The sequence below is a fragment of the Esox lucius genome, chromosome 14 (genome assembly GCF_011004845.1).
Source record: "Esox lucius isolate fEsoLuc1 chromosome 14, fEsoLuc1.pri, whole genome shotgun sequence".
NCBI classification, from domain to species: Eukaryota; Metazoa; Chordata; class Actinopteri; order Esociformes; family Esocidae; genus Esox; species Esox lucius.
Genome location: NC_047582.1, coordinates 12,122,197 through 12,149,293, shown reverse-complemented (window position 1 = coordinate 12,149,293; position 27,097 = coordinate 12,122,197). Strand labels below are relative to the sequence as shown.

Here is a 27,097-nt window from a genome sequence, read left to right as displayed (position 1 = left end):
ATTTCCTTTCCAATGTTTTTGTAACCTTTGGTGGCTGCATGCAAGGAGATTTTGTTTTTCAATTAAAACACTCAAACGACAACACCTGCACTCGAGATTTTAGATTAGCTTTATTTAGATGAGCTGAAAATAAATTATTTACTTTGTCACTGTACATGTAAATCTAAAATGTAAATTTCAGGGGAAAAACATCTGATGTCAGACAGTGTTGCTATAAGTGAAATGGTCAAAACATCTACCGTGGGTATATAGTCACCACCCACCTTCAAAATGTTCACCTTTTGTTGCCTTAGCCTGAAATTAAAACCCATACATTTTTTTATTTACAAAGTAAACAATATCCAGGTAATTATTTTGCCAAATAAACTAATTAAAACAGTAAAATTCTCTACTTGGATAAGTGAATGCACCATGGTGGGTATCCACTAGGCTACGTGGCTAGAAGAAATTCTCCCATCCAATGCATTTTCAATAGATTCACATGTGCGCAGGGCACTGTGGGATACCGAGCAGCACAAAGCAAGCAAAGCAGGTGCTGAAAAATAGAGCCATGGGCTATATTATGCAAATGTGGGACAAATTTGGCTTGCCAGCGGTGGGCAACAGCCAATCAGAAAAGGCATGTCTGGTACACTTTCCTGCTGGTTCCCCAATTGTTCCTACTGTACAATCTTTTCTATAGCAAAAAATGAATAATTTGTATCATTGTTGTGGAATACTACTAAGCGGGAAAACATTTCATTTGGTATTATAAAGCTACGTCGTCATCAAATACACAAACAGTTACATAACCAGCTCCTACAACACTTACTAGTAGTAGCTATAGAAGCTGCTATATCTCTTATAGAGCAATTTAGATTTTCATTAACCCAATTATCAGGTATCCTACCTGTGTGTCTCTAGTATTTGTGGGGGTGACTTGAACATTAGTGACATTTTGGGCCAGCGTCCCCTTCGGAGCAGCGGAGGCGCATGGCAGCTTTTAGATTTATCTTCAGCCTTAGAATTGCAATTGCAAACATGTCGAGGTACAACCAACCACCTTGGTTGATAAAGTTGTGGAAAGGCACAAGTTGGAGATGGATATAAAGATTTTTATTATTAAGAAATTGAAGTCATATGGCACCACACAGACCTTGAATAGATCAGGCTGTCCCACCAAACTGGATGACTGGGCAAGCAGGATACTGATCAGAGGCTACCAAGAAGCCAATAACCACGTCTTGCAGAAACCCAATACATCTTTCCTTCCAAATATCTCTGTGCCTTGAGTAAAGCATGAAGGTCGCAGACTCCTGTTGTGGTTGTGTTTCACTTCAGCAGGGAGTGGAGCACAAGACAGGATAGAATGAAAAATGGAAAGTGCAAAAATACTGACTGATTCTTGAGAATAACCTGCAGCTCTCTGCCAGGAAGTTCAACATGACAATGACCCAAAGCACACCGCCAAAGCAACCGTACAGTGGCTGAAAAACAAGATGGTGAATGTCCTTGTGTGGCCTAGTCAGAGCCCCGACCTAAATCTCATTGAGAATCTGTGGAATGACTTTAAGCATGCCATCCATAAGCGGTCTCTGTTCAGTTTGATTAAGCTTGAACAATTCTGCAAGTAAAAATGGGCAAATTTAGCAAACGTCTAGGTGTGCAAAGTTCGAGACTCATGGCTGTAATTGAAACAGAAGGTGGTTCTACCAAGTGTTAACTCAGGGGGGTGTTATCCAAATAGGGTATTCTACTGTTTTAACTCTATCATTTATAGTTTTTAGAAAAACAATTCACTTATGTCTTATTCTGTGTAAATAAAGACGGGAAAAGTCAGATTTTATGCATTTTCATTTCAGGCTGTAAGGTAATCAAAGGTGACAAGTTGAGAGTGACTTTCCATACCCACTGTAATCTCACACTGTGTAAACTAAATGAATGTACTCACAAGATGTTCAGCTTTCTCTTTGAGCCCAATGCTTCCACATGGTCTTGTGAAGGTAAATTTAACCAGAGAACTCTTATAATAGACATTGACACAAAATACTGAATTCATGAACAACATAAATGAAAATCTATTTCCAAAGCATCATAATCCTTATCAATGATCTACTATATGACATAATCACATTACATGCATCTTGTGATCATGGATGTTTGTCTAATCCACAGTTCCACCTGTAATCAATGGCCAACATACAGATGATTATCCCCTTTGTCATTCAGTACTTGGGATTCTTTGTATGAATGCTCATAAGTCTCCGGACCAGACGGACAGTGACCTCAAAAACCCCCAGATCCAAGCTAAAATGGTGGAGACCCTGCACATGATCCACAGCTTCCCTGGTAAACAAGGCAAAGTTGTCGATGAGATCCATCTCCTTGTCAGCTGTCAGGGTTTGTCTTTATTGGGCCCCATGAATTCTACACCATCAATGGGAATGTCCTTTTCTTTGATGGCCTTCTGTAAATACAAGCACACCATATCCATTATGTAGCCATATTATTATATTACAAACTTAGCATCTGACATTTAGAAATAGTAAAATATAGTGGATTTAGAGATTGCAATATGCCCATAAATGTAGGTGTATGTGTACATTCCCAGTGGCCAATTTATTAGGTACACCGATCTGCCAGAACAGCCTGAACTCTTCACATCATAGATTTAACAAGGTGCTGGAAATGTTACTTAGTGATTTTGTTCCGTGCTGAATCAATAGCATCACGCAGTACCTGCAGATTTTTCAACCACCCATTCATGCTGCGAACCCCCCGTTTCAGCTTATCCCAAAGTTGTTCTAATGGCCTGAAATCTGGGACTGTTGTGAAGTCATTTTGTGAAGTCAATTTGATGTTGAACCAGCTTGACGTGTGTGCTTTGTGACATGGTGCATGGTCCTGGAAGTGTCCATTTAAAAACAGGAACACCGGACATAAAGAGATGCACATGGTCAGCAACAGCGCTTGGGTACACTGTGACATTCAAATTAGGTGTGTCGAGATATACTGGTATATCATTTACTGTGATATTAAATAGTTTTTACTTGATGAAAATGAAATTTTTCCCAAAACTCCTCTTGGTTTTTCTATAGCTTATTCATGTCACTTATGGTCAAACTATGCATGTGCTCAAACTACGAGTCTGGACCTATACACTCATGTTTTCATTGCCTATTCACTAGGCCAAAATGTGTTGTATTATACCCAAAAACAACTCACTGTGTTAGGCCTTTTGGATCTTTTGTTTATCAGTTCATCTGGTAGCCTTTTCACTATCCAAAGTATAATTGCTCTTTTTGTACACTTATGATTACAGACTGTCACCACCTCCCTACACTTGTATTTTGAGTTTAATGTATTTGCCAAAAAAAAAGACAAAACACAAGGCAAAATGGATCTACGGATTAATGCAGTTTACTAAAAATTCTGACTCTAGCCTTCTGCATGGGGACACAGAAATGAAATTCTTCAGACCGGGCAACATTTTCCTTCAAATGTAAAGTTTCGGTGATATCATGCCCACTGTCATCTCATCTTCCTGTTCTTTGCTGACAGGAGTGGAACCCAAGCATGTTCTTCTGTTGCTGCTTTAGCCCATCCACTCCAAGGTTTGACACTGTGTTCAGAGATAGATGTCTGTACATCGTCTTGGTTATTTGAGAACTACTTTGGCCATTCTACTCTCCCATTCTCCTCTATGTTTATTGTATATAAGGAGTGGCATTCAAATCCTGCATGATAATACACATGCCATTGATGAAGAGAAACTTGTTTTGCCAAAGTAATGTGAGTTTTACAGGCCCTCATTCATTTCAACTTAGAAAAGATCCCAGACTCAAGCGTGGGAAGAGAGGTACCGTCATCTTCACGTGTGATTTACGAAACTGTCGCACCTCGTCGAAATGAGCGTAGATAAAATCGTAAAAGCCGTGGACGCGAGAACGCGCTGCACCCGTCCTTATTTACATATGACACACCCGTAATTAATGCGATTGTTGCGATCATCAACCTTCAAATTGAAAGTTTTCAGCATAAATTTTAGCTTAAAACAGCAAATTAACAATTCGTCACTCTCCATGAAAAAAAATTCAGCGTGGTCGCGGAATACTTTCGCGTCTCAGCCCAGAGCCGCGGTCCTTCAGAAGAGCAAGCTCATTACTAGAATAACTGCTCGAGGAACAGCCATTGGTTTATTTATACCGTCATTGGTCAATTTAAGACCTGATAGCTAATCAAAATGCCAGCCACCGAAATTATGACAATTTATGATCTTCAAGTATGTGGATGCTATTGGCATGAGTGATTTAGGAATAACAAGGTAAAGTAGGTTAATTTGTCTAGCACATTACACACAAAGGCAATTCAAACCATTCTGAACAGAAATAGGTAAAAATGCTGCATAAACTGAAATGAATAAATCATACATTAATAGGGTAGTGATACACTATTTAACATTTGGTACGTTTGGCTGTGTTATATCCCATGTCATTGTATATCCCGTAGCTGCTGTCAAACCTATGAAGAACCACCTACGTGAGTTTCTCTTCTACAAACTTTTTAGCACCTTTAACTTTTTGCCAACATGCCTTCATTCTAGAGATTAGACTTCACAACCGGAAGATCACTGATGTGGTGAGTTGACCTTTTCCCGAGGTCACCGTTATATTATTGAAAGCGCAATATTCTTGAAGACTGACAAGCAAAAATACGTTTTTAATCTGACATCTGTGACGCACCATTGCTGTTTGGTTAATGCTTACGTAAGTGGCACAACAGTTGAAGTATTGTAATGAAGATTAAAACCCAGGTAGACAGCTAGCTTGAAACAATCGTCCGTGTTTTGATTTACCTGAACACAATGCTGATACTTCTTAAACATTTCTGTACAGGGATCACCGCTTCGATCTCCTTTCAAGAATTTCTCGGCAAACCAACGGTTAAAGCATTGGTCATATTCCCGTTTTAGGTCAGTGCAACCCTCTCCAACGCTATTCATCTTCAAGACAGAATAAATAGACCGTACGATTTTACAAAGTACTGAAGGAATATAAATATGTTTTATATTAAGCCAAGCTTGCTAAAGGAAATTCTCTCCGCACAGTTCTCGACTTTCCTTGAAACACATGGTCTGATTGGCCAAACAACATGGCTTGTTTTGATGACGTTTTCAAGAAGCGACACATCGTTAAAAAAAAATGCAAATTGGCTATGTCATATCCGGTTATATCTGAAATTAACATACTTAAAGGGAGTTAATGCCTGAATGTTTTTTACAGGTTTTGTCTCCCAAATAAAAACGTCTTAACATATCACACAAAATATACCCTTGTAATGTAATGGTTTCTAAGTATTCTGTTACTGATATTATTTGTACTTTTTGTAATAATAACTATGAAAATCTTTCAAATCTATTTTATGACTTCTGCTACATTACTCAATTCTGGAAGAAAACTTGGTGACAAAATGTTAAATATAACTAACCACCCTTACGGTTTATGCTATTATTCCAATGAAAACCTGTCCATTGACTCATCTGTACATTTTATTATCATTGCTGCCAATGTTTTAAGCATAAACAGAAATTCTCCCTAAAATTCCCAAACATAAAGTTTGCTGTTTATTATTTATATTTTGATTTCCTTAAGACTTGCCAATAACAAGAAAATGTACCTATGTGAACTCACTTTGACACTGTTTTCCATGAGATTAGAATTTAACTTAGTATTTGTCTATTGCTTTTATGTATTATTTTATTTACATAACTTTATTTACAATGATACATTTATTGTATTGCTTACTCTATTGTTCTGTATTGTGGTGAGTTCCTTATGTTTGTCCATGTTTCAGCTCTTGCTTGTAGTGTAATGTTCGTTGATTCATTCATAATATACATTATATTTGCCAACCCACTGCCAGATTGCCTTTCCTAAAGAGACAAAAATAATTATGAAATGCAATTAACAAAGGCACATATAGACATCATAACTCTGTACTGTGTATTTAAGCAATAAGGCATGAGGGGGTGTGGTATATTACCAGTATACCACAAACCCCTGAGATGCCCTAATGCTATTATAAATTGGTTACCAATGCAGTTAGGGCAGTAAAAAGTGAAATGATGTCATACCCGTGGTATATGGTCTCAGAATTCAGGATTCTAACCACCTAGTTTATAACAGACTGAACCCCACGGGTGTGACATCACATCACTATAACTGCAAATATTTGATTATATCTTTTCATGTGACAACACTGAAGAAATGACACTTTGCTACAATGCAAAGTAGTGAGTGTACAGCCTGTATAACAGTATACATTTGCTGTCCCCTCAAAATAACACAACACACAGCCATTAATGTCTAAACAGCTGGCAACAAAAGTGAGTACACCCCTAAGTGAAAATGTCCAAATTGGGCCCAAAGTGTCAATATTTTGTGTGGCCACCATTATTTTCCAGCACGGCCTTAACACTCTCTTGGGAATGGAGTTCACCAGAGCTTCATAGGTTGCAACTGGAGTCCTCTTCCACTCCTCCATGACGACATCACAGAGCTGGTGGATGTTAGAGACCTTGCGCTCCTTCCGTTTGAGGTTGCCACACAGATGCTCAATAGGGTTTAGGTCTGGAGACATGCTTGGCCAGTCCATCACCTTTACCCTCAGCTTCTTTAGCAAGACAGTGGTCGTCTTGGAGGTATGTTTGGGATCGTTATCATTTTGGAATACTGCCCTGCGGCCCAGTCTCTGAAGGGAGGGGATCATGCTCTGCTTCAGTATGTCACAGTACATGTTGGCATTCATGGTTCCCTCAAAGAACTGTAGCTCCCAAGTGCTGGCAGCACTCATGCAGCCCCAGACCATGACACTCCTACCACCATGCTTGACTGTAGGCAAGACACATTTGTCTTTGTACTCCTCAACTGTTTGCCGCCACACACGCTTGACACTATCTGAACCAAATACGTTTATCTTGGTCTCATCAGACTACAGGACATGGTTCCAGTAATCCATGTCTTAGTCTGCTTGTCTTCAGCAAACTGTTTGCGGGCTACCTTGTGCATCATCTTTACAAGAGACTTCCTTCTGGGACGACAGCCATGTAGACCAATTTGATGCAGTGTGCCGCGTATGGTCTGAGCACTGAGAGGGTAACCCTCCACTCCTTCAAACTCTGCAGCAATGCTGGCAGTACTCATATGTCGATTTCCCAAAGACAACCTCTGGATATGACGCTGACCATGTGTACTCAACTTCTTTGGTCGGCCAAGGTGAGGCCTGTTCTAAATGGAACCTGTCCTGTTAAACTGCTGGAGGATCTTGGCCACCGTGCTGCAGCTCAGTTTCAGGGTCTTGGCAATCTTCCTATAGCTTAGGCCATCTTTATGTAGAGCAAAAGTTCTTTTTTTCAGATCCTCAGAGAGTTCTTTGCTATGGGGTGCCATGTTGAACTTCCAGTGACCAGCATGATGGAGTGTGAGAGCGATACTGTATACACCACACCCCCTCATGCCTTATTGCTTACATAAACCAAAGCCAAAGTGACTTTAATGTGTTCAAACAGTTGGCAAGACTTTAGGAAGTGAATCAATGAGAATTTGAATATCCCACCCAGTTGACCGTGTTAAAATGATGGATGACTTCAATAGTGATGCCAATGCATTTCCTCCCAATTAAGTCTACTAACCATCTCTATAGCAATGAATGAAACCAGACTTTACAAAATGCTGAATCCAAAATATACTGATTGTTTAATACACAGCAAAGTAATAGCAACAATAAACTGTTTAAGAATACATAAAGAAAATAATATTTTTCTAATTTGCACATATGTTCTCAGATTATTTTTCTCTATTCTCAAGCAACAAATCACATGTACAGTAGCCTACATGTGTACATATCTGATATTAAACTCACATGTACTTTTAAACATTAGCCTGTGTTACAAATAATTATACAGTTAACAATACCGTACAACAGCAATATACATTGACATTTAGCCGATCAGGAGAATATGTAATAAAGAGACAGATTTAAGCACTAATTCAAAAACACTGCAATACATTGGACATTATGTTTGAGAGACAGCCAGGGGTTTTGGAAAATGTTCCTGCTGTGTTGGGAGGATTGCCTCTATTTTGTGAATGGTTCTAACTGATGGCAAGTGCACAATGGCAATGTACAAACAACATCTCGTTTGGTTATCATATTGAGAATATCCCTGCACAAAGTAGCTCAATTTAAGGCAAAACAAATACAAAAACATCCTGAAGCAATATGCAAAGAGTTTTTGTTTTTAAAAGGGTACATTCACTAAGTGAACAATTACATTTATTCATAAACATATTAGTTACAATGTTAATTACCTGAACATAGGAAAGTGCTTTTAGAGACTGAGACACAGAAATACTGCGTTGTGCAATTATTGTAGTGTAATTATATAGTTTCAAAATGGGTCCCCTGATGATTTCAGGAATGAAAGTAATGAAGAAGCATGATTTTAAAATATTGACTATGCATTTGTCAATCTGGTTAGCTTTCATACAAATACAAGTTACAATTTTGTATGTGACTTTCAATTTTCACAGTTTTGCACACTGATTGAAAGGGAGAAGAAAAGTCACATGCTGGATCACTTATTTTCTATGAGTGTCTGCACTTTGAGGACCAAGTCTCGAGCCATCATTAGGACCTGCGGAACGTTGTGATGCTCTGCCATTTCTGAAGAGGGAAATCAAAACACACTGTCATTTGAGCCCAACCTGTTGTGTTGATATACATTGTTGATTTACATGTGAGGACAGTCTATTCAGGTACGCCGTTTGCATTTGTCAGTAAGCACAGTAAAAGTAGCTGGCATGTTCAGATCATACTCTCACCGTTGAAGAACTTGATGATGTCAGTGAAGTCCATGTTGTTCTCCAGGATGATGTCTCGGTACATCTCCACCATTGCGAGAGCAATGAAGAGGACAAAATGTGTGGAGGAGGTATATGTGGCCGCCCAGATGGTCTCCCACACAGAGAACACATCATCATACACCATCTCTGGAAGACAATGCAGGAAAATACTGAGTAAGGCACAGACAGATGTGACCTGCCTGCAGAAAAGACATATTACTAAAACACTAGCAACCTCAGAAAACACTAGCAATTATTTTTCACCTTGAACAACATGTATTTATGTTTTTGACATCAGCAACTATATCCTCTGGTTCTAATATGAAATCAGAACTCTCCTGTACTATTGTACGTGATATGAACGTTATGTAAAACATGGCCATGCAGATGTCAGCACCTCTTTTGAAGTCCAACAGGAACCAGCGGTAGCAGAAGTAGAAGTGAGTGTAGTCTCCATTCATTTGCATCAGTTCAAAGAGCTCTGAATCAAGGATCTAGCAAAATGACCAGATAGGGTCTGTGTTTTAGTACAAAGTAATGACCCGGTCACTTTCACAGTGGGACTGTCTGATTATGTGGTACCTGAATGAGGGAACGCATGTTTGCAAAGTGCGAGTCCATGGCTCCTCCATGGGGGAAGTTCTGATTCATCCTCTTCATTAACTCCGAGAAGCAGCTGAACGCCATGACCTCTGGGAAATACAGGAACAGCAAATTATTCACTTTAACTCACTCAAGTCTGCGAAACATGCAGCTTTAAGAGAGCCATCATTCAGGTAGACTGACCATCGTCCAGAACGACCAGTAACGGAGCCAGCAGATCACACATGCCCTGGACATAGCCAATCTCCAGATGTTGCCACACGTAACTGCACATGATGTTACGAAGTTTCTCCAGGTTACCCGGGGTGAAGTACCAGTAGGTCCTGTCACAGCGTCTCACATCCTTATCAATGCGATGCACGTTGAGCAAGTACAAATCCAACTGCTCTGGCTGCAAAGGGGATATGATTGGTTAAAGTGGTTCGCATTCACATGGATTCTGTTTCAGGATTCATTGCAGCTCTGTAGCCAGATAGGCACTGTGGCAGTACACACACGTCAATTGTCTGAAATACTTACAGAGTAAGTAGCCCCGGCAGGCGACTCTGTCCCTGGTGTGACCACAGGTTTGACTTCCTCTGACACAACCACAGAATCAGACTGGGGGTACAGACTCTCCATCTCGGGTTCCTCCTCAGACAAAGTCAGCTCTGTTCCATCAGTACTAGTCTTGGAGCTTGCATCCAGCGCAGGATCCCCTGAGTCAACTCTCCCCAGGGCCGAGGGGGCAGGTGGGGGTGCCATCAGGCTCGACAGGGGTCTAGCCCAGGCTGTTGGGATGTCCTCCATCTCTAAGGCGGAGGGTGAGTCATCAGAATCTAGCGTATCCGGAGATCGCCGTGAGTGGGCTGTCGCTATAACACCGGCCCTGGCCTCAGGCTGGGCTGGATTCCTCACGGGCTCGACAGGTTTCTCTATGGCAACCGTCATTTCTGTGGCTTTCTTATGGTTTTTCTCAGGGACTGTGGCCTCAACGGAGTCTAATGTTTTGGTGTTGGCCACTTCGCAAAACACGTCTTTTGCACAAACACAAGCCTTGTTGGATTGAGGGGTTTTAATCATTTGCAATTCGGATTCGGTAATTTCTTCAATGTCAGACTTTGTCTCTTCTTTTTCTGAAATATCAGCCTCACCTAACAATGAGTCTTTGTTGTTTTCCGTTACGGATGCCCCTATGGGACAGAGCTCCTTTGGTGGGGCTTTGTGTTTCTCTTGTATTTTACTAACTATAGCCTCGCCTAGTGGCGGAGCTGGAATGTATTCATTTGAAACCTCTATTTCTAGTTTTAGAATATCAGTGTTCTCAGACGCAAATGCTGCTCTCACAGGAAGCTTTGTGTCTGCTATGACGGGAACTTCAGACAAACCAATTGCTGTAACTTTCTTTCTTTCCGTTTCAACATTTCCCAAAGACTGCACATCATCTTTGTCAGATCCCTTCTCTTCAGCCTGTTCTGAGGTTTTCATGATTTCTACGGATTTAGAGATCTTTTCATTTTCTGGGGCTTTGGATTCCCCGGTTGATGCAGCCTTGTCATCAATTGGTATCGGCAACTTAAAACCTTTGGTTTCCCCTTCTGTTTCCAAAACAGTCTGAACTATACGTGTGTCAGCCCTGGCCTGTGGGTTACATGTAGCTCCTTGGGTAGGCGATGACTTGGGTGATGACAGAGTGGCTGTTGTTCTGACAGGTGAGTCAGACACAGGACTGTGGTTGGTGCTGTGCTGCTGTTCTGAAAGACCTGAGTTTACAGAGATGTTACAGGTGGATGGATCCCCAGAGTCTGAGGTACCATTTAGTATGGACACATCTTGTACACCTTTGGTTTTGGACCGATCTTTACTTTCACCGGGCTTTGTCTCGGATTCAATCTGTTCCATTTCCTCCATGGACCAAAATGCCTGCAACGGCAGACCAAATGACAGTGAATGACAGGAAACAGCATTGACCTCTTAAAACCCTTGAGTACGAACATACTGTACCTGTGTGGTAAGGCTGCAGTAACTCTGTGAGTGGATATTAGGTTTGTCTGAAGCAACGCTTTGTGAGGACTGGTGTGGCAGGATGAGACAGAAGTCAAAGAGGAAGACACCCGGAAAAGCATGGGGATAGATGTATGCATGTTAACCAACTGAGAATGAGTCAAGCTCTGTTGTTGCGTGTTTCCCTTATGAAATGGAATGAGCTCCTTACGTCGGTGCTGACCGTGGAGTCTCGCTGCACTGGCTCTGGTCTGTTCAAACTGGCCACCGAGTTGCACTTGGCTATGGCTTCAGCATGCTTCTTACGCTCACTCTGCTTGACGATGGCCTCACAGCCCAGCCATTCCTTCATAGTCTGCTCATAGCAGGCCCGCACCTGCTCGTCCACCTAAACACACACAAACACACAGGTTCACTGGTACGCAATGGAATTAGGTCGTTCCGCCAGGTTATTTTTACCAAGTGTCAAGTGGCTAAAATAAAAAGATAATCTTATTTCAACATCTGTCATAAACGGCAAAATTTCATCTTCACTTTTCCAATCTCAATAGGTTAAATGAAAAAAATACTATTAAGTACCAAGTAAAGTCTCATGGTCAATGATGTCTTATTAAATCAGCCATAAATCCCTTTGTGACAGTTGGAATAGCTTGGTGTTAAAACAAGGATTGGCAATTAAATACAAGCTTTAAAAAAACATTATTGTTAAGTAATATCTTGCCTTTACATCAACAGGACACAGGATTGAACTTAAAATGATGAATGATCTCCAAAAATAACTTTGTCATAGCAACAAAATCAAGGCTATACAATGACGCTCAAACTTGAAATCTTCCTTTAAGTTACACAGGCTGGATGGAAGCGGGTGTGAAAAGCATTTTGCTACTAACAAGCCTTAACTGAAACAAAAAATATGATGTACTGAATTATCCAAGTGGTCAATATTAAATGGGCAATTTCTTTTTATAACAGGCTTTTAAAATTCAATTTTGGAGCATGATGCATACCAAATAAAAACAAACTATAGAATGGATGAAAAAAAGAGACTCGTAAGGGAATGACCCAGTTCCATTTGACCCACCTCTCTTTACATGGACTCCGTAGTTGGTTTAACATGACAGTATAACAGTACTCACCTCAATCCTCCGTTTCGCTGTCATATCGAAGTGGTAGTGTCCCAGTAGGAAAGGCCAGACCTCCTTGCGTAGGGCAGGGGCCACACCACCATAATACACCAGGCGCAGAAGCTCGTGCTCATCATACGCCTGCAGAAGAACACGTTGTGACACTGACTCAATACAGTAACACACAATAGAAGATGTTGTGACATTGACTCAATACAGTAACACACAATAGAAGATGTTGTGACACTGACTCAATACAGTAACACACAATAGAAGATGTTGTGACACTGACTCAATACAGTAACACACAATAGAAAATGTTGTGACACTGACTCAATACCGAAACACAAAATAATCCATATCCTGCCTCTCAATGGGATTTTGGCATTTCTTTTTGCTATGTTAGTTAAGCTTTATAAAAAATTTAACTAACGATGAGCAGGTGTTACAGTAGAACTTACGGAGAAGTCGTGGAGGAAGCTGCTCCAGATATCGACAGTGAGCCCTCCCCGGGCATCGTGAGGCAAGTCAGGGTCAACGATGGCGGGGTTGACCAGGGCAGAGAGGTGGATACGAACAGTGGACAGGTGACGACAGTAAGCAAGCCCTTCAATGAAAGAGGGAAGGAACATGGTTATCAGTCTCACGCTAGCATGAAGACAACAGTGTGGATCTGTCTTTCCCGACAATGAGTCGTGGCGCATGTACTCACAGCCGTAGAAAGCGCGGGAGATTATCTGGTACTTCATGGTGTCACAGAGGCGCTTCAGAGGAGCCCTGTCCTGGTTGCAGCCGTTGGGGAGTGAGCCATCGGGAGATCCGCTCTGGGAGCAGGAGAAACAGGAGGACTTCCTGGGGGTGGGATGCCACATGCTCACTGCCTGGTCCATCAGTTCTGGAGCCACTGGACACCAGACAGGAGGAAACATCATCGTCAGGACAACCACGGGCGTTTTTTTGTCCTGTCGCTCACAACGTCAACAGATGGAGGAGTCTGGCGAATTTCTTTAATGATAATTAAGAAAAAAAAACATGGAAAGATGGACAAACCAAGCCAGAAGATGGGGATGTGACAAAGAGAACTTGATGCCATGCATGGTGTCAAGTCCAGCGTAACCAATGGAGAGGGTTATAGGCAGGGCTACAGGCAGAGACAGGGCTGAGGGAGGTCAGGAGGGACAGTGGTCAACAAAAAGAAACATCTTTGAACAAAAAATGCATACAGAAATAAAAGTGTGTGAACTAAAGAGAGTTCATCCGTAACCTACCGAAGTCTGATGGAGTTCCGGGGAGCAGGATCCGAAAGACAAAATCAGTAGCCTCATCCTCCTCCTTGTCTGACACTGATTCTACAGAACCCTGAGGACTCCTCTTCCGCAACTTAGGGAAAACCTTTCCCTGCAGGCAAAGGAAGGCCGACTGGACTCATTCAAGCTTATTTGATCTCACCCTAAAACGAGATGCACGACTAGGCTAGGAATCCACCATAGAAGGCCATTCTCAACTCAATGTCCTTGATTTGCTAATGTCCTTCATTTTGCACAGATCACAGGCCTTGTAATGAAGAAAACACACATTTTAAAGCTGCAGTTAATCACTACTAATCTAAATGTTTTTGCTTGGATAAGATAAACTACTACATGGCCTGATCACGGACCAATGGTCAAAGCTGTGGCCTCCAGTGCACATGAACTGCACCAGTGTGGGTTTGAATCAGGCCCACTGCTCTGTCAGCAAAGACTCGTATCTTTCATGTTAAACAACTCAAGAAAATAACCAGAATACCATAATACTGTGCGTTGACAGAACATTGTTGCAGAGACTTAGAAATATAGTGTTATCAGATCAGACAGTCCCATGGTTCAACTATCTGACAGACAGAACTAGACGTCTGATATGTGAACTCTCCAGAAGGGGGTGCCACAGGGCTCTGATCATGGACCTCTTTTATTCACTGTCTACTGAATTAAAGATGCACTCCGCGACTTAATTAACTAAACAATTGCTTAAACCTTCCATTTCATGTGTAATATATTGTTTAAAATGTACATTATCTAAGTTAGCCATGAAATTCCACGTTTTAAACAGAGTGGTTTTGATGACATCCAATCAAGGATCCCCTGAGCCAACTCTCTCAAGGTCCAAGAGGGCCACATACATGACATGGTACATAATTGTCAGGGACCTTTTTTCGCTCAACTGCACCAATTATACAACAATTGGCCAAAAATGTACTTCCATTTGCTGAAAATTCAAATTCTTTCAATAACAAAATTGTTGTATCATCCAGGATGGTAAATATTGTCTGCACTAGAACTGTATTCTTTTAACAGTGCCTTAGGTCCATACTGAACAGGGTAAAAAAGGTGTTCTAGTGCTCTACTCACCCCTGGAATCAGCCAGAAAAAAATACAATAAATGGTAGTCCAATTGATAAAAATACAATGTGTACAGGATTTGACCTCTACCTTGCACGTTACCTCCCAAAACCTCTGGGAAATATATTTTTAATCTTAATGAGACGCAACCTCTTTAAATAAAGTAAATTGAGTAAACACAGTGGAAACATTCCTCTGGCTGTGGCCAAACAAAGAGATCATAGTCAACGACATACATCCTGCTGTAGATGAACATTAACTACATTATACAGAACCTACCATCATGCTTCAGTTGATTTAGTGGGTGTGGAGCTAGTAGCTAGACGCTACATTACCCGAGATCTATATCACTCATGTCTATTCAGAATGTGAGGGCATGTTCGGGTTATTTCTAAAGCATGTTCCATGCTGACCTTTCCCCTCTGGGACCACAATGGGGGGTCCAGTTGTCCGTGTGGCAGCAGGCCCGTCTCCAGGCAGGTCAGGAACTGGAGCAGGTGCCCTCCCCGAGGGAACCGCAGGGGGGGGCGCTGGATCCCATCCTGACTCACCAGAACCACTGTCCCACCACTGTCCACTGGGAAGAGCAGTGACAACATGGTCAATGAAACACACACGAACAAATGAGACACAGAGCTGGGCCTACCAAATTAAAACGGGTTCCTGTACCTTGTTGATGGCAGTGCAGATAAACAATCTCCTCTAGGCGAATAGTCATGGCAAAGTTCCAGTAAACACTAGGAAAATCAAAAGTAAAACAATTATACATTCTTGCTGATTAATATTAGTGTCAGAATAGGTTTATATTATTGTAATTGGTTATGCAATTACCTTTTTTCCGTGTCATCAGCCAAAGTTCCATTCATTAGCTGGTTGGGTGTCCACTTCAGGGTCATAAGATCCGCAGTCTGGTGGAGAGATAGGTACCCTGGGATTGCCTCCATGTCGTCCCTCTGTTGACCAAGACAAGAGATGTGTACAACCCACTCTTTGCAGATGAAACCGATGAAAAGCAACGTGGAGTCCTTAAACACACAGAGTTGTTAAACACACACACATGGTGAAAACACCACATACCGGTTGGACTAGAACGTTGTTCTTCCCAAAAAGAAGGGTAGCCCTGTTGTTCTGATGGAGCGACTCAACGTAGTCCCGGGCCCACAGGATGGGTCTGTCCTCCATACTACCGCTAGACTGCCTCTTCTGGATCTATTACAAAACACCACTGCATTTAAGGCGATTCACTGAAATAGACTGTATCACACGCATCCATCAATCATTTACAAACATCATCTATAGGTAACTCTGGTCCTGGAGGGCCAAAACACTTCTGGTTTCCATCCTCTCCTCATAATCAGACTAATTCAGATCAATGAGTGCTCTCCAGGACTGAGGTAGCCCACCCCTGGTCAACACACTGACCAGGGCAGGTCGCCTGGAGGGGGAGTCCTGACGACAGTGGCCGCTGTGGATGCGATGTCTTTGGACCAGCTCATCAGCAGAAGGGTCTGTCCAGAAGTGGTCAGCGGTCTTCACCTTGGTGTACTCCAGAGCACAGGGCCCGACTGCAAGAGCAAGGGCAACAAAACACGGAGATCTAAAAGACCTTTGGTGCAGAAAGGTGTAGTCACTGTTACTAATGCCTAAATCACTTTACTGAACCATCCTCATTCAGAGGGAACGATTATAAAGAGTGACTGGCAATGTCAAAGTCACCGTCACGGGAAGAGATGAATGTACTCGGTTTCTAGAGAGTCTCCTTTTATGGGTGTGAGTAGTACAGAGTCCATTTAGAGGTATACACATTAGTGTCCTAACCTTCCAAACCACAGAGCTATCCACAGTGAAGCACTTGTCTCTTACATTATCTCAGTCGGAGTCACATTCACTAGAACGTGTCGTTAAGTGTGGTAAACCTTTCTCGCCCCTCGCAATCTCATAATGTCCAATTTCGTGATCATGATCTTTTCCGTCCTAAAAAATCCATTACAGGTTTTTGGAGAGTCAGCGGTCATGACATGTCCTCCTATGCACTCCTTGCCAAGCAGTGTTGCGTCTTATAGCCCTGCTTGCTCAGCCAGGAAGAATTTGCCAGCATCACACGATTGAGGAGGGCACAATCTCCGGTGGTACAGCGCGACGAGACAAGGCGACCCATCCACCCCGGATGACGCTGAACCAATCTGCACCACCCTCTGTGGCCCCCCCAGGCATTGTTGGTATGCCGTGACCCACATTCAAAGTCTGATAAGATGAAAATGACATGTAAGGAAACAAAACATCCCATTAAGGGAAAGCACTGCCAGACAGTGACTTCTCATTATCCCAGTCACATAATAAAGACCCTGTCCAGAGCCAGGCCATAAGAAGAGGTTCTATCAATACCTAACAAAGAGGCAAGGATGGGTCCATCCACAGGATCCATTAGAATGGCCTCCCTGTCATAGAAAGTACTGGAAGAAAGGAAAACACGTTTACTCAAATGTGCAAAAAGAGGCATGTTTACTGACTATTAGTAGTAAGCATATTAAGGAGCTATAACAGTTGGTTTTTGATCAAAACATTGAGATGGGTAGAGGACTTATTTGGGCTTCACCAATTTTAAGTAGTCACTGGATTAAGTTTCGTATGGGTTGATAGCAATCAGAAAATTATCAGAGCATTGTCTTCTCTAAATTGGATTCAATGTTTTATACAACCTCGTTTCCAAAAAAGTTGGGATGCTGCATAAAATGTAAATAAAAACAGAATGCAATGATGTGCAAATCATTTCATCCCTATACTGAATAGACCATAGTATAAAGACAACATATCAAATTATATGGTGAATGAATGGTTCGGGGGTGTCCTTTGTTGTATTTTTCGTTTCATTATGCGCCAAATGTTTTCAATGGGTGACAGGTCTGGACTGCAGGCAGGCCAGTTTAGCACCCGAACTCTTTCACTACAGAGTCACGCTATTGTAATTCATGCAGAATATGGTTTGGCATTGTCTTGCAGAAATAAGCAAGGCCTTCCCTGGAAAAGACATAATCTGGATGACAGCATATGTTGCTCCAAAATTGTATATATTGTTCAGCATTAATGGTGCCTTCACAGATGTGCAAGTCACCCATGCCATGTGCACTAATACACCCCCTACCATCATGGATGCTGGATTTTGCTACTCATTAGTCCATGATTCACGAAAATAATCTCAAATTTTGATTTGTCAGACCAGAGGACAGTTTTCCACCTCAATCCATCTAAAATGAGCTCAGGTCCAGAGAAGGTGCCGGTGTTTCTGGTTGTTATGTAGGTTTTCTTCTTGGCATGGTAGAGTTTTAACTTGTATTTGTGGATACAGCGACAAACTGTGTTCAAAGACAAAGGTGTTCCTGAGCCCATGCAGTGATTTCCACTACTGGATAGTGTCTGTTTTTAATGCAGTGCCGTCTGAGGGCCCAAAGATCACGGGTATCCAGTACCTTGTCCCTTGCATACAGAGATTTCTCCAGACTATAGGAATCTTTTAATGACATTATGTACAGTAGATGATGAGATCCCCAAACTCTTTGCAATTTTACAAACTGTTGCACTATTTGACTGCGCTGTCTTTCACATAGTGGTGACTCCCTCCCCATCCTCATTTCTGACAGACCCATCCTCTCTGGAATGATCTTTTAATACCCAATCATGATACTGACCTGTTGCCAATTGACCTAATCAGTTGTGTGACATTCCGCCAGGTTTAGTTTGTTAGCATTACACAACTTTTCCAGTCTTTTGTTATCTCTGTCCCAACTTTTTTGAAACATGTTGTTGGCATCAAATTCAAAGCGGGAATATGTTTCTCAAGAAACAATAAAATGTCTCAGTTTCAACATTTGATATATTGTCTTTGTACTATTTTCTATGGAATGTAGGGTTTAAAATTTGCCTATCTTTGCCTTCTGTTTTTATTTCGATTTTTCAGTGTCCTAACTGGAATCAGGGTTGTAAATTTCTTTAACACCACCATCTAGTGAACCTGGCTGACATCTGACTCAAAGTCCTTCTGATTTAAGTGTCTGAAAATGTTGTTTTTATGTTGTCGGCAAGAGGTGCTGATAATGAAGGTCATATCCCCATTAAAAACTGAAGAAATTATGATCGAAATTGCACTAAATCACACCCCAAATCTTTGGCATAGCAAACTGATGAGGAAGTTGCTAGTAAATAAGAACCAATTAAAACACTTGCACATTTTCTGAGCAAGCATTGCAGTTACATTAGGCTCCTGTCCAGACCAGGGAGTCACAGCTCTCCCTGCGCCGTCAGGAACGCAGGTTGTGTCAGCCAGGCTACCATCTAGTAGCCCCAATGAATAGACGACACAAGAAATTATTTATGACACCATTGCAGGTGACAGTAAATAACTAAAGTAGGATTTATGCATTCACCAAAAACAAAAGAAATTACAAAATGTATTATTGCTAACCTGCTGTTCTCGACTAAGTACAAGACAATCTTGTCCAGAAGCTTCTCCATGAGAGCAGTTCGTATCCATAGATTCTTCAATCCTTGAGGGGGGAGGTTGGTCATTCTGGGTTGTTTTTGAACACTGCCATTATTCAGTTGAGCCTGTCTGCTGGAGAATATAGAAAGGAAAGGCTAATTTGAAAGATATGCTCAACACATTTGATGAGCTTAAAAAGGGTTTTACACTTTAAGATATAACAAAATACACACAACCATGTTTTATTTACATTTATTTTATGAATAAATGAATAAACGATTAATTGCAAAAGTGGTTGAATTAATATATAACTGCATTCTGTATCTCACTGTATCTCAACTACCTACAAACAAGGGAAAACAGGAAGTATACACAATTTGCTTTAAACACCTTCATAGTTGTAACAGCCAAGTATTTAGATACTGAGATGTGTACTGCCCAAAAAGACATGACGAATTTCCTGTGGGGAGATTTTAAGCACATTGCTGTGTGAGTGTTTAGTGAGCAATATCCTACAACTAATATAGCTCATGCCCGCAACTAAGCCAAACAAAGCTACGGGAATAAAAATGTTGACTCCAGAAAACTGTCTGTATGATGCTAAAAAAACTTGAACATTGCAGAATAATGCCTGACTGGGAGGGGGCTGGGCTTTGATTCAGCTAATATGTTGCATTAACTGTTTTTGCACAAAATAAAAAGACACTACATACTTAGTATTCATATTTGAAATCTTAAAAAGGGAGGAAATACCTTCTCACCAAAGACGCATTGGCAGAATATAATCCAAAAGGTCCTCCCAAATGGACCCCTTCCTCCCCTCTACTCTTTGCCTTCCATTTGTGTGTGCATGTGTGCCTCTGTCCCACGTGCACAGGTGCACCAACGCTGAGGGGGTAAAGATTATCAAGGGTGTAGGGCCTAATTATACCCTCCAGTGGCCCCCTTCCAGGAAGTATGCACTGATGCAGCCTCCGTGAGCCAAGTGGAGTCACAGAAGGCACAACATTATTTATGTGCAATTTCACACCAAATAATGGCCTGCCTGATAATATGTTTGTTTGTGTTTGATTCACAGACTTAACACATGGACAAGTAGAATACCTCCTAAACTAAATGTTTGTGTCACTGAGGATTATTTCTTCTAAAACAACAGGAGCAACATCTTCATTTGAATTTCAAGGATTTATTAAGAATAATTTATAATAGCATTTTTTTTACCACTTTGCAAGTGTTGTATACAATTAAAAAGTATGAAAAATCATCAATTGTATGGCAGCCATTTTGGACTATCGACACCATATTCAGTTTGAGACATAAAAACAGGGGGGCTCCAAAAATAACTTGTGGGGGCACCCAGACTAAACTGCAAGAGTTGGGACTAAATATACACCTTCAAGGTACTTATTACCCCCAAAAAAGGTAGTTCTGACGTTTCAGCCCACTCACAGTTTATACTTACATTTATTACACCATTATACTATTCCAAGACGCATTAAGATATCCTAATGCCGTTTGTGTATATAGGGCAGACAACCACATTGGTTTACATAGTTTTGCGTCCTTTCCCTTCCTCGTGCTATGTATTATGTTGCACATCTAGATTGTAGGGTGTTACACAAAATGTGGAGCAGGGAAAATGTCTTACTTGGTCTCAATGAGTTGCTCTAGTTCGTGGACCTTTTGACAGAGTTCCTCAGCTGGGGTGAAGCTCTTCCCCACCTTCATGAAGAGGGCTGCAACCTTATTACTACACAGGAGACCTGCTGCTCGTCTCTTCAGTCCATGTAGCACACATGCCTCCACTACAGCTGTTGACACAGAAACACACATACAGAATCCTCTAGCGACCCTGGTTTGAATGCATGGAGCAAGCAGGGCTTAGGGCATTGTGTTCTGTGGAAAGCACTGCCCCTGTAGCGCAGAGTTGTACTAGTAAAGGATCCACTATCTTGCACCATTTCAAATGAAATTAGCCACTGTAACCAATGTAAATGTTTCCATGCCAGGCTACTGCTTGGTTTATGGAGAGATCTTTTACAGACCTGCTCAAGGTGGTGAAAGATCTACACACATGCAAGGGACAATTCTCACTGGAAAATGTTTTGGCATCTCTTCTTCCTAATATGAATGAACTGGCTATACACAGACCCATAAGTAGTCTCAGCATTACAGGGTCTCAGTGGTAGTTAGGCAAGCAAAATCAATTCAACAATTTACAATGAGGTTAAACAGCTACTAGAATGGGCAGACTGCAGTTCTGACATCACATAAAATAATGTATGTTTAATAATTTCAGCACTTAAGGAATAATTAAAAATGGTGAAACATTGGGTATGTCCCTGAGGAGAGGAGTAAATACCTCTGGTCCAGATTTACACAGAATAATATAATGTTAACGTTAGTTAGACATTTAGGACACACTAACCAGCTAGCTAGTACACACTAGCGAATACCTACTAGATGCAAATTCTAAACGTAATCTCATCACCTCTGCTGTGTGTGAAAGTAATTCATCATCCTCTAACACACTAATAGACATGTCTGAGATCGTACGTCTCACATAGTATTTGTCTCGAGAAGTTATCGGCTACAGCCTGAGCACTCTGGAAAAAGACTGAAAACCGAGAACACCGTTTCCTGTTGCTAGGATATGTGCAGGTTGGTGGAGGTGTCGTATCAACACTTCTGAATCGTGTATACTGCCAGTCCTACAGAACACAGATCGTTCTGCCTAAAATCAAGCTGTGTTTGGTCAAGAATATGACAGCACACAGATTGGGGTAGTAGGAGGTGGCAGGGCTTGACATTTCAACACAGGATGATGATGCCGGATGTCACTTGGCTCTGTGATGTCAATGTGAAATTTACTACACGCCTATAGTTTATACGTCTGTTCAATTCAACCAGCAAACATTCCTACAGCTTCTGATTCCGGAATCTTACGGATGTGTTAGTGACAAGAAATCCTCGTTTCACAACACAAGTGCGATAGATGAGGCTGTGTGACCCAAGGGATGGAGGTGGGGGACTTATGAAGAGGTTACAAAGCACTAGTTCAAACCGATAGTGAATCTTCAGTTGACAAAGAATAGCAAGACTGCTTGGGTCTGTGTTGATGTGGAAATATGGTTATTTTAACTGTAAAAAAAAAAAACATTTATTTTTTGCAACAATCTCCTTTTCTAACTCACTTTACAATTGTAATGGTTTTTGGTCCATGATAATCCAGGCAGATATGCATCACAAGCATAGTCTGACACTTAGCTCTGCAGCTAGGCTTTCACATCATCCACACCTCCTCTCCCATCCATTACATGGTCACCACCACTGTGCTGAGTTGTACCAAAATACATACCACCATATATACTGACCATAAACCACATCCTTCATGGCCTTACTGCATTTTACTTCATGAGCACACTCACCACAGAAAGATATGATGTGGCTGCTGTCTGCATGCACAAACTTCCGAGTCACTGCTTCCTCCATGATCTGTTTCACCTGAGAGAAAAGGGAGCCATTAATCAATGTTTGTTGTAGTTTGTTGTACTGATATTACCTACTGATGAATTGCTGCTGCTTTACACTGTTTTTCAGTTTTCCACATTGAGCACACTTAGCCAGGGAAAACACTTTTGCTAATTAAATATTACAATTAAAAGGTAAGGGGATTGTTTGATGAGCAGAGAGAAACCTGGTGTGACATTAGGCGACACAAGAAGACAACAATTCAAAGCTGAGAAGTAGGCAGAGCTAGGGAGGGATTGTGCAACAATCACTCATTCTGAGTGAAGCGTTAGGAGGTGAGGGAAGGAAGAGGTGCAGACACTGAGTGACAGGTTGGTAGACGTTGACCACTTCAGACGAAGCATGACTAGGGGGAAACGAAACACTAAAGCGTTTCAAGACAAACAAATGCTTTTCCAGTGAAACATCTCTTGAGATAAGATAGCCATCTTAATCGAATCCAGAAAATGAAACACACACTTGTAAAATATTATGTGATAAATGCATTGTCATTGTATGCTTTCATTTGATAAAGAAAAATAAATAAATAAGAAAAAAAAAAAGGCAGTTTGTCAGTAACAAACTTAAGATGCAGTAGTACATGTGCACCTGAGCCAGAGGCTTAGATTGCCGGACCATCCTTGGCTACCAAAACCTTCCCTAGATTTTAAAAGCATATAGTGCAAAGAAACAGAAAATGTGTTAAATTGGGATTCTCTCACATGAATTTGCCTAAAAAACTGCAATGTGCTGGTTGGATAAGTAATCACTCACCTGAGTCAATACTTAGTAGAACCACCTTTCTGTTTGGGTACTGTATGTCTCTACCAGCTTTGCACATCCAGTTCCTTGAACTTAATGTCCACTTTTCATGGCAAAATTGCTCAAGCTCTCTTAAATTGGATTGGCGCCATTAGATAACAGTACATTTTAAGTCTTGCCACAGACTCTCAGTTGGATTGAGGTCTAGGCTTTCACTGGGCCATTCTAGGACACTTAGTTTCTTGTTTCTTTTTAGCAGATCCAGCATAGCCTTGACTGTGTGTTTATGATCATGGTCTTGCTGACAGCTTTACCTTCACCCCAGTCTGAGGTCTCATGCTGACAGATGCAGGTTTCCACTGCAATTTTCCCATATTTGGCTCCATCCATCTTGTTCTTTATCCTGACATGTTTCCCAGGCTCTGCTGATGACAAGCACCAATGATGCTTGAAAATGAAAAATGATGCTGCCGCCGCCACCACACTTGACAGTGGGTATGGCGTTCTCAGGGAAATGTCCGACCTGAGGACCTTTGGCCACATCTTTCCTTTGTCTTCCATTGTGTCTTGCTTTGTCTAGCATAATCTAGCAATGTCTTTCAAATATCTTTCCACTGTGTCTTGCTCTGTTTGGATTTCCAGCAATGTCTTTATCCTCACCCCTGTTCCACATGCCCCAGGTTTTTGGAGCACATGGGTAACAGTTTACATATGGATAGTTTCTCCCACTCTGGCTGTGAAACGCTATATCTAGTTGATTTACTATTGGCCTCGTGGTGGCTTCTCTGACCACCAACACCCTTCTATGGCTTCTCTGACCACCTACATTCTTCTATGGCTTCTCTGACCACCTACATCCTTCTATGGCTTCTCTGACCACCTACATCCTTCTCTGACCACCTACATCCTTCTCTGGCTTCTCTGACCACCTACATCCTTCTATGGCTTATTATTCCTTCTAAGGCATCCTTCTATGGCCTGCCTTATTATTATCACTATTCCTAGCCCTTGTGCTTTAACATCAGATTCTGCATTGCCTACTCTTTGAGGCTTTTGGCTGGGTATTTGTATAAGCAGATTTCGACCAATTGATTTATTTTTTTTTTAAGTAATTTAATCTGCTGGAAACAGAGAAAAAAAACCTGTCATGATTTGAAGTACAGTGTGTTAAGTATCACCCACTGAAAAACAATTTCCCTCACTGCACGATCATATCCTCAGTGTGATGAGGCATCCACAGGCAATGAGTCAAAGGTGACAGAAAATGGTGAAGCTAAATATGGAAGTCTCCAACTCATACACTATTGAATAAAACATCCTGTTCACCCTCCTTAGGGTCACTGGACCAATGATACATTCACAACTCACAGTAAGAATTACTGCTATGAACTACTGGTCAGAATAAAGGTATTTCTCTTACCTGTGCATGTGTGAGACAGTTTTCAAGTGTGTTCAGGCATGTGTGGGCTTGTATCTGTGCTAGCATGCATGCGTGTTAAATGGATGATGATGATTAATTTATGTTTTCAGCTCTGTAAAATATCAAGCAGTGAAATTAAATTAAAGTGAATAGCCATTCACTAGGTCTGTTAGCCAAACTTTTTAAATATCCTGAAGATGATCATGGCTAACACAACCCATTATCCTGCTATTATGCCCTTAAACAGCAAAAAACAAACAAACTTGCAACTTGTAAATGAAAATTGGACATAGGATCCACCAGCATGCAGCTGTAAAGAAAATGAACCATACTGGGAAGTGATGTCTCTTTCGTGGTAGTCCCTGTAGGTTGTAGTGTTTGAGACCAACTATGCATACAACAATACAGTATTCATTTTAATAAGCATGATCTGGCTGAAGTAGCTAACAGATGGTGGTCTCTGGGAGATGGGGTGGAGCTGGATGACTGTGACAAGTCCCCAAATAATAAACTGGGACATTATGGTCCAAGAGCAGAATTCCTTACTATCAAGACAAGTAATATAACAAGACAACAGGATATATCAAGACAACAGGGTTCAGCAAGACAGGCTAATCTGATCAATTGATTTCATGACTTTAATAGGCTTCCAAGAGTGGCAGGAGCAATACAGCTCAAAGGGTGCGATAGGCTATTTGAGATATGACCATGTCTGTCCAGTTAATTGAATTGCCCTCCATTACAACACGAGCTTCCACATGAAACACACCAGACGCAAGAGCGGTTGTCAATAGGCTAATCCTAATTATGCTGCTCATAGGCTCTGCGCTATGACATGCACACGTATTCACATGCAGATAAAAGACCCATACGTTACATAGAATATTATTTATTTATTTTAAATGCACCCCATTACAGAAACCAAGTTATGATTTGGCTATGATTTCTCATTTTAATCCATGTCTTTCCAAATCGTCACTGAACGCTTTGATGCACTCCTAAATTCACAATGCCAAGAAGCTTATGGATACGTTTACCTTGATACATTTTATTGAAGCATATTAAACTTCTCAATCTCTTTTTTATTTTAGGCACAATCAGCGGTTCTAATGGTTAGTCTCTATAAACAATGCAAATTTAGAGGCACCCACCTCTTTCTTCACATTGCGCAGCAATTTCTGACGCGTCTCGGCCTCTGGAATAAGAAAAATAACACGGTACGCTATCTATTGAAAGCTGGCGAAGAAATTGAGTTCATATTTTTCATACCGTGACATCTTTTTTTAAAGACAACATTTTTGAAACATCACTTACCTCCCATTGCGCCCCACTGTTTGCTGAGCTGTACCTTTTTGCTTCAAATGAGTCTCCTCTTCAGTTTAGCCTGTAGCTTACCCTCTGGAAGATTGTGGATATGCAACCGAACGCCCCCTTTAAAGCGACACAGTTCAATAGACTACAGATTCTTAATGATGAGCTATATTTACAGTAGCATGTTAATCAAGGTTGATAAAGGACGCTCGCAGGTAGGCTATAGGCCCACGCAAGCAGGTGGCTACACACGGGCGATATCTCTTTAGCGTGCTCAGCCTTGACTGGGCATTGCTCTAAAAAAACACGCGCGCGTACCAAGACTCACTCACGCGCACAAGCACACGGTAAAAGGGCAGTACTGTCAATGTTTAATTTTGCAGCGGAGGATCCCTACCCGATTATAACTGTATAATTGTGATTATGTTAATATTAAAAAATACAATGCACTTCAATGGGGCCTAATCAAAATTGTAAAAAAAAAAAAAAAACATTATATATAAAGGCCTCCAACTTTTTAATTTCTACTACACTCTCAACCTTAAACCATGTGCACAATATGAAGAGCTATCATGCGTAACATTAAAATAAATAAGAAGCCTATCATAATTTAAGTTAAACATTGGCTATATAATTTTGCGTTTGCG

General features: G+C 41.2%; 2 protein-coding genes and 1 long non-coding RNA gene across 4 annotated transcripts; 1 reads left to right on the top strand and 2 right to left on the bottom strand.

Moving 5' to 3' along the window:
* Positions 1-88: 88 nt before the first annotated feature.
* Positions 89-5,104, bottom strand: triap1 (TP53 regulated inhibitor of apoptosis 1). The gene is made up of 2 exons (XM_010898950.4): positions 4,835-5,104; positions 89-2,446 (listed from the first exon to the last, which is right to left on the bottom strand). Exons 1-2 carry the CDS (start codon positions 4,979-4,981, stop codon positions 2,375-2,377), a joined length of 219 nt encoding a protein of 72 aa, XP_010897252.1. The 5' UTR covers positions 4,982-5,104; the 3' UTR covers positions 89-2,374.
* Positions 4,525-5,176, top strand: LOC109616620. The gene is made up of 3 exons (XR_002197835.2): positions 4,525-4,617; positions 4,875-4,951; positions 5,087-5,176. It is a non-coding gene; the product is annotated as an uncharacterized LOC109616620 (long non-coding RNA).
* Positions 5,177-7,709: 2,533 nt separating this feature from the next.
* sgsm1b (small G protein signaling modulator 1b) lies at positions 7,710-26,750 on the bottom strand. Of its 2 annotated transcripts, XM_010898947.5 has the most exons (23): positions 26,454-26,750; positions 26,291-26,334; positions 22,876-22,951; positions 21,096-21,258; positions 19,430-19,579; positions 17,356-17,423; positions 16,393-16,535; positions 16,048-16,179; positions 15,802-15,923; positions 15,640-15,707; positions 15,384-15,547; positions 13,861-13,990; positions 13,305-13,496; positions 13,054-13,199; positions 12,605-12,733; positions 11,680-11,856; positions 11,469-11,537; positions 10,005-11,387; positions 9,669-9,876; positions 9,465-9,574; positions 9,280-9,376; positions 8,862-9,029; positions 7,710-8,703 (listed from the first exon to the last, which is right to left on the bottom strand). In XM_010898947.5, the coding sequence occupies exons 1-23, from the start codon at positions 26,458-26,460 to the stop codon at positions 8,615-8,617; spliced, it is 4,035 nt and encodes a 1,344-aa protein (XP_010897249.2). In that variant the 5' UTR covers positions 26,461-26,750; the 3' UTR covers positions 7,710-8,614. The 2 variants fall into 2 exon arrangements, with proteins under 2 accessions (XP_010897249.2, XP_010897250.1); XM_010898948.5 differs by lacking the exon at positions 11,469-11,537.
* Positions 26,751-27,097: the final 347 nt, after the last annotated feature.